This window comes from Hydra vulgaris, chromosome 01 (genome assembly GCF_038396675.1).
Source record: "Hydra vulgaris chromosome 01, alternate assembly HydraT2T_AEP".
Classification (NCBI taxonomy): Eukaryota; Metazoa; Cnidaria; class Hydrozoa; order Anthoathecata; family Hydridae; genus Hydra; species Hydra vulgaris.
In genome coordinates, this window is record NC_088920.1 from 37240133 (window position 1) to 37248892 (window position 8760).

General features: G+C 27.8%; 1 protein-coding gene across 1 annotated transcript; it reads right to left on the reverse strand.

Annotated features, from left to right (window-relative positions):
* Nucleotides 1-4396: 4396 nt before the first annotated feature.
* LOC136074874 (uncharacterized) lies at nucleotides 4397-7625 on the reverse strand. The gene is made up of 5 exons (XM_065787104.1): nucleotides 7466-7625; nucleotides 7117-7210; nucleotides 5688-6300; nucleotides 4990-5165; nucleotides 4397-4771 (listed from the first exon to the last, which is right to left on the reverse strand). The coding sequence occupies exons 1-4, from the start codon at nucleotides 7479-7481 to the stop codon at nucleotides 5064-5066; spliced, it is 825 nt and encodes a 274-aa protein (XP_065643176.1). The 5' UTR covers nucleotides 7482-7625; the 3' UTR covers nucleotides 4397-4771; nucleotides 4990-5063.
* Between the last annotated feature and the right edge of the window lie 1135 nt (nucleotides 7626-8760).

Here is an 8760-nt window from a genome sequence, read left to right on the forward strand (position 1 = left end):
TTGAAAGTATTTTTACTTGAAAAGTCAATTGTTAGTACATCAGTATCTAAATCTCCATTATATTCCTTAAATTCTAGATAATTTGTTAGTAATTTGAAAAATTGCTTTAAAATACTTATTTTAAAGTTTATAAATTTATAAATTGAGTTTATAAAACTGAAGTTTAGATAAAATTAAAACATTTCTTAGATTAAAATTTGTAATTAAATAAAAATTTATTTCTTGTATTTTTTATAAATTCGTCTAAGAATTGTTCAAATATGCTTTTAGATATCAGGGTAAAAAATAATGGGGTTTTACTATTAGTGCTAAAAGCTTCAAAAAGATAATAAGTATTTAAGTATACGAATATTATATTAACACTAAATGCTTTATAAAGGCTTTGGTTATAAAATTTCGAATAACTCATAGTTCAGGTAAAACTAATGTTAAGTAATTTGACTCATACTATCGCAAACTTACTTGGAAAACTAACAGACTGGTTTAAGCTTAAACAAATATATAAGCAAACTACCATATATTTAATCGAATTTAAATGTAATTGCTAATATGTAACAAGTGAAACACCTAGTAGACTTAGCCCAACTTAGTTGATTTCTGTAACTGTGTCCTAATTTTCAGTATATACTTTTTAAATATTGTTTTACTAATTTGCGTATATTCTTTAGTTTACTCTTGTCTTTGCATACAAGTGTGCATTTTTTTTCTTCTACACCTGGTAAAATGTAACATTATCGTTGGCAGCATTCGCCCGCATTCGTTTCCAAACATTATCTCGTGATAGTTTGGAAATAATTGGGAAATGTTCGAAATATGTAAACATTTTCGAATATAGATGTCCATTTATATTTGGGCGACTCTACGTAACCAAAAGCGCATTTAACCTGAAATAAACTGCCTACGTGACCGACTTAAGTACCAACGCGATTAGAAGCACATTTAGTTTGGTTATAAAAACCCATCGTTTTAGCCCTAGTTGCTCATTCTAGGTTTAAATGCAGCTGGATCCGACGCTAATTTACATCATTACCCCTATTTTTTATTAATGATTATGATAGAGAACTTTATGCTAATTAAGGTTTACACAAAAACTGTATTTTCTGAACACTTCAATATCTAATTAGAGAACTCCTCAGTCATAGTTCTTAATGAAAATAGGAGAACAAAAGTAAATAAGTGTTCTTAGATCCACTATGTCAAAGAACATTGATAGTTCAGTGAAGACAAAAAGCGAGACCGTAACTTACAAAATCGCTGTGGTAGTTTACCATGAACAACAACAACAACAACAACAAAAAAACAAGAAGTAACGTTCATTAACAAATCCAAGTTGCAAAATGGATCTCATCTAATTGGATGGATGATGCACATGTGTTCAGTCAGACTTGTCTGCAAAATAATGCAACTCAGTTTTTACAGGCTTGGCGATAAGACTATTTTGGCTTCTTCCTGCCCCCTCCATTTGTATATTTTACAAATAAAAAATGGTAATTATTTCTATATATATATATAGCGCCGGAATTACCTGACTACAGACATCAAAGAACGTCCATTCGCTGTGTCAACAAACCGTAGCCAAGAAGCTCAGACACATATTCCAAATGGAATGGAAGAACTAGAAGAGTATTTTGGCACTAAAATAACATCTAAAGACAAAATATTCCACTATGGTAATAGCCGAGAATCTTACTTCGTCCATTTGTACATTAACAGTTTCTTAGGAATGGTCTCAACATTCAAAAAGAAAGAAAGAAATCGGTCAACTGAGAAAAACAAAAGGATATGGAAAAATTCATTTAAAAATAAAGTTCGCCGAATTCTTCAGTATGCAGATGCCCTAAACACGGATGAAGTTAATGAAACTGACTCAAAAAGTTGGTATAACGACTTTGTTGCCGCACTGCTAATTGTGTCAGAAAAACCCTCTTTAAGTTTAAGGAACAACCCGACTAGTCTAGGAGACACTTTCCAAAATACTTGAATAAGAACTAGCCTTAATTGCGTCAACAAATATATAATTAGATGTTGTTTATGTGAGTACAAAATCAGCCACGGAAACGTAGTTGGAATTTTTTTTAAAAACCGGAAATATTATCTTTGATCAGAAATGGAAAATCAATTTAAACCAGAAAGATAGAAATGTTAAACCTTAAAAGACTTCATTCTACGAGAGATCTTACCCACGTTTTCCACTTATCAAAAACTATCGAAAGATATTTGAAGGACTCATCTTACTTCAATCTTCAGATCGTGTCAAGTTATCTTCCGGAAGAGACGCTAGTGATGTTAAGACCAAAGTTATCAACCAAAAACTGTACAATATCAAAGCGGAACACATTTTTTTTTAACTTTTTTATTTTTTTAAAGTATTGTTCTATATTACATTTTAAAAAATAAGTCTGTTATAAAATTTAAGATACAAAAGTATAATTATATTACAAGAAACGGTCGTTATTAATACATAATAGAACGCGGGGACTCGTAGAAGACCCTAAGGTCTTAAATTTACGTGTTAAAGTTTCATTCAAATCTTAGAAATTCATAAAGTTTAAAAAAACTCAATTAGACATTCAAAGAACTAATAAAGAAATTTACAATAAAAAAATAATTTTACAAACTTACTTTTTAATAATTTATTATATTGCAATGTTAAATAATTATTTAAAAATTAAAAATCATACACAACTAATTTTTACAAAACAAGTTTATACAGAAAAAGGAGGAAAATATTTTGTTTATTATAGATTCAGATAAAAATGTCATCTAACTGATTAAATAAATATATTAATTTTTTGATTTATATTTGATATATAGAGGGAAAAATAGGGAACTAATAAACGTTAATAAAAGTATTTTAATATATAATCAATTGTAAAAATAAATAGTTTAAAACTTTCGTTTAAAAAACTTGTATTTGCATTGTGGAATAAGGAGGTCTTGATAAGGTTTACTAAAACTACTTTGCTCCATAAAAATGGTCCGCAATGGCCCGCAAAAACCAATGCAAAACGCACTAAAATTAGTTTGATAAAAGGGCTGCTTAATAAAATAATGGCTGCGTAAACGTGTAAAACGTAATAATATCTTTTGACACATTTTTTTCTACAATAAAATTACAAGGAGAAAAAAAAAAAAAATCAGAAACCAATGATTTAAGTCGGAATGGTGTGCGGGAGTTTTTCAAAAACAAAATAGAAAAAAATATTTTGCTACTATCTTGACTGAAATTTAAAAACGTTGAGTCGTCAGTTAGGAGATACGAAATTTTTCTTTCCAATTATGAATCCAGACTCTAATGAGGTACAAAGGAATCCGATTTTGAAAGTCAGAGCACAGACAGTAGAACTGCCCACAGGGTGCTGACTTTTAATACTTTTTATAAAACTTTTGAAACGCAATAGCATTAGTGGATGGGTATTTATGTATATTATTTAAATATATCTGTTATTTGATTAAATTTTTTTTAAAAGTCACCCACCGCAGCAATCATACATTAATGTTAATCTATTTGAAAAGATAATATGTTATATTGTGGAGAATTGTGGTAAAAATTTTCATTTTCTACTTTATTAATGCAACCTGTTCATCGCAAAGTGAAAAATCTAATAACAGATTATAAAGACAAAATTTTTTATAATATGCAGATAGAAACGCAAGAAAGAGTAGGCAATTTTTCTAATAAAGTAGCTGATCCAACAAAAGTTCATCCATCAAAGAGAATCAGAAACATCTAAAACTAAATCTTATCTACAGAAGATACTTATATTAATATTGATTCTGATACTATGGTTATTGAGATTAGTGGAGATGAATGTTTTGACAAACCAATACCCGATACTAACACCAGAAAGAAGAAGAATTGCATAACTTCATCAGTTTTGAAATTATCAACAGCAGCAAAGTTATCATCAAGAAAAGTTGCAGCGGTGTGCAATTTTTTAGTTAAAGATACTGGATTAGATATAGACACACCTAATCATTCATCAATACATAAACTATGAGAGATTCAAAAAACTTAAAAATGTCATATCCCAATAAGCAGACACTATTTGGACCAATAGCGAACCAGGCCTGGCACGCCAGTGCTGTACCAGCGCCGGCTTGCCCATTGGTTTTGCAATGGGCCGGTATCGGTAACCCAGTGCTGGTTCAATTCAGAGCCAAGGCAACCAGCGCACGTTGCAACGTGGGTCCATTAAAGGCCCACAATACGCGTTTACCTAATTATTCAATTTATCATCATTATATATATACTTAATTATTTATATACCTATATATATATAATTATAAATAAATTATATAAAAATATTATCTCATTATTATGTATGAATGTTTTCCTAATTATACACTTTTTAGGTATATTAATTTAAAAGAAATTCAAAAAAAAAAAGAAACAAAAGTTATATGCTCATATATCATTAATAATAGAAAAACTTGTAAAAGAATGCCAAATATACAATTAACATACAAAACATATAAAACAGATCATGTAAGATGCCCTAAGCACATTAATCTTTGTCAAATTCGTTAGAAATAGAGCGTTCAAATTGTGGTAATGATAATGGCGGTAAAGATTTCGATGTTAATGATTGGACGGTACGGTTGAAATTACCACGACTTTCTGCTGAACTGGCTTTCTGAATGGACTTTCTTTTGGCTCTTTCTTTTCTGCCTCCATTTCTGTCGAGAGTTCCAGACAAGAAAGCCACAATTGCCTTTTGAATTTCGCTGTCTGTGGCATCTTTTGTTGACAAATTTCTTCGTATTGCTTCTATAAACATGAAAGTCATATACGAAGTGTTTTCACAAAAATTTTTACAAATAATATAGTTAAATAATCTTTAAGATATTCACAAAATATTCTGAATAACGTCAAACATATTTAAAGATTTTAGTATATGACAACGATTAGAATTAAATAAATGACATTTAAGTAAAAAAAAACAATTACATACAATTGCTTTTAAATATTTATATTTAATAACTTACAAAAATTTACTTTCAATAACTTGACAAAATTTAAGAGCTCGGAAAGACTTTTTACTAAGTTCACTTTGTCCCGTTCAATTCAATTTTTTTGCCACTTCGTTATTTCTTACGGATGATATCATTCGCTTTGTGGCTTCCTTGAGATTTTGCCCGCCTTTTGCTGCTACTCCCTTCATCTAAAAAAAATTGCAATATACTACAAACTAATTACAGATGTGATTAAAATGTTTTGACTTAGGAAATATTTTATTAGCTCTTCCAATAAATCCTTTAAAAAAAAGTTCTATACCTAACCAATTACCAGTTGGTTAGGTAAAAAGATAATTTTCATGTAATTACATATATTTATAACCATTTCAGTTAGTTCTCAAACTTTCATAAGCATTTTTTAGACAACTTAATCAGTATGGCTCTTTATTGACAAAGATTATGTCCTTAAGTTTTACAATTTGAAAAATATTGTAAATAACATTTTTACTGTTTCAGAATCACTAATATATACACAAAACAATAGCCTCTCACAAAAATCATCGCTTTAAAATGAATTTTTGAATTATGTTGTTAGGTTAAGACATAAGTCATTGGTCCACTTACAAAAATTAATCTTTAATTTTAACTATATAAATTAAAAAAACTTAAACTATTAAATTTGGAAAAATAATTATTAAAATCATGTTTGAAACAATTCTAAAACTTACAAGCTTAATAAAAACAATTTTATCCAGCTTTAGTGCATCCTCAAGTTGCTGCAATTGTTCGATGTCACAAACCGGCAAATCAAGAGAATCAAATATATCATCATCATCATCATCATCTTTACAACCTTGTGTAAGAGACTGTAACATGGCAGTGTTGTTGTTCACTTGCTTCTGCATATTATTCATAGCAGCTTTAAGTTCCACTTGAAGAAGAAGAATCTTGTTCAAAGTGGCAGTAGTTGATGAAAAGGCAGTAGTTGATGAAATTAGTGAAACAGTTTCAGCATTGCTAACAAGCTCAGGCTCAATAAGCTGTTCTCTATTAACATTATTATTACTGTCATTTGAGGAACTATTTTGAAGTTGGCTAGTTAACAATTCTTCTTTTGAAACAACTGCTTTTATTAATGTTTGATTTGCATTAGGAAATGGAGGAGGTGTTAATGCATGAGGAGATAATTTTTTTTTTGCTGTTCGATCACTTTTTTCAATTATGTTCCATTCTTTATTGACTATAGGAGCAGGTGGTAGCAGATAAGATTTTTTAAATTGTGGTTGTTCATAATAATCTTGAGAGTCACTATCATAATTTTCAGCAGGATACTTTTGTATTCTAAACATAAAAGTCATATATTAAAACATGATTAAAAAGAAATCTATCTTATGGTATCTTATAAATACCCTAAAGTATACATTATAAAATGCCATATAATACCTTAAGATATTATAACACTGCAGTGAAAACAATTTCAAGGTTAAACATTGACTGAGAAAATAAGTATATACATAGTCAACAAATAATAATATAAATTTAGTAAAACATTTGTTTTACTTGAATTTATATTATTATTTGTTGTATATATTTTATGTATATGTTTTATAAATATATACATAAAATAAAGGTGGAATAAATACATACATAATGTCAACTTTAATAAAAAAACATAGATATTTCAAGGACACATCAGTATTTATGCAGCCCAAGCTATGTTATATCAACCCGATAGTTTGCTACAAACATGTAAATTTATTCAAACTTGCAAATTAATGTATGGATTAAATTCTTATATTTATTGGATTATGAACCAAACTGCACAATATCATGTAACTAAATTACTGCTACAACAATGTTGTAACATTGCTCAGTACTCAGTACTGAGCAATGTTACAACAATGTTGTGGCAGTAATTTAGTTACATGATATTGTGCAGTTTGGTTCATAATCCAATAAATATAAGAATTTAACATAGTCACAACATAGTGACCATTGCTCAGTACTGAGCAATGTTACAACACATGTTGTCAACATGTGTTGTAACATTGCTCAGTACTGAGCAATGGTCACTATGTTGTGCAACAAGCAAACCAATACATTTCACATTATAAATATGGTGTGTACCAAATTTAGATATAAATTATAATAGCTTACCGTTTGGGATGCAATCTTTGACTTTCGGCGTCACTCTGCAGATCTGATGTGACAGTAGCTTTAGAAAGGTAAAATTGAGCCTTTCCATAAGATTCTGAAAATTGTAGAAAAATTAATAACACAACATAAAACAATTATATTAACTGTATTGAAATTTGTGGAACAAGTTTAATGGAAGCACAATGAATTAGATTAATGATAAACTATAAACATAGTTAGACATCATTTAAGAAGTAAAATACTATTTTATTATACATTTTTAGAGAAAATCTAAAACAATAACTTTACATCCTATCATAAAAAAAGAGAGCATTTAATTGTTTTTTAAATTAAAATATGAGTGCATTACCTTTTGTCCCTGACATTTTCTGACTGAATGCTTTCTCCAATTATCAGTTGGCATTTCCTCCTCTTTGGCAGCTTTATTGTTTCTTTGCTGGCTTGTATAAGGAGGCCAATAACACATATCCTTATCTATCAGCCATGCACCTGGTACAATTGCAACATCATCATTTTCCTCAACAAATGCAACAATTGCAAAACAATTTTTATCCATCTAAAATGCAATACAATAAATCCAACACAAAATAAACTTTAAAAATAAAAATAAAAACATTTTATTAAAAAAATTAAAAATAAAAACATTGTTTAAATTGTTCAAAACATTTAGAATGTTTCAAAAACATTCAGAATGTTTTTAAAAACATTCTGGTCAATTAAATTTGCGTTTTTGTGGTTTTTTAATTTGTAAATAAATTAATGGTTTTGACTTAAGTCGCAATGGTTTTGACTTAACACGCCAAAGTTGGACGAAAAGTCATAAGTAATTAAAAGTGACGTACGTGTTGGCCTAAGAATCACTTTTTTCCTTCCGTGCTTTCCAAATGCAACAAACTATATATATATATATATATATATATATATATATATATATATATATATATATATATATATATATATATATATATATATATATATATATATATATATATATATATATATATATATATATATATATATATATATATATATATATATATATATATATATATATATATATATATATATATATATATATATATATATATATATATATATATATATATATGTATGTATGTATGTATGTATATATACATATATATGTATATATATTATACATATATGTATATAAGGTAATGTTAATGCACAATAATCTGAACAACCTATGTATATAGGGTTTTGGTAAAATCAACAAAACATAGTAATTTTAAAAAAAACCGTTTAATTGACAGTTCTTGCGGTATAAAATTATGTGTAATGCATTAGTTTACATAGTTTACAACTGCAAGTATACGCAACCAAAACTGGTTTCAACTTATTTACTATGTTTTTCATGCAGCTAATATCAGTTATAAAAATTCTAGCTATACATGGTCAAAATAATATAAGCATAATATATGTAGGAAAAAAACAAGATTTTTCAGATCATTAAATTTTTCAAACCATTTATATTTAATTGGTTACGAAATAATCTAAATATCATCGAAAAGTTTATTAGAAATGTCAAATGATAGCTAATGCATTTATTAACATAAAAATTTAAATTTGCAGTTATATAAATTACCTAGTAACACATATAAATTTATTTTTTTTATTATACATGAC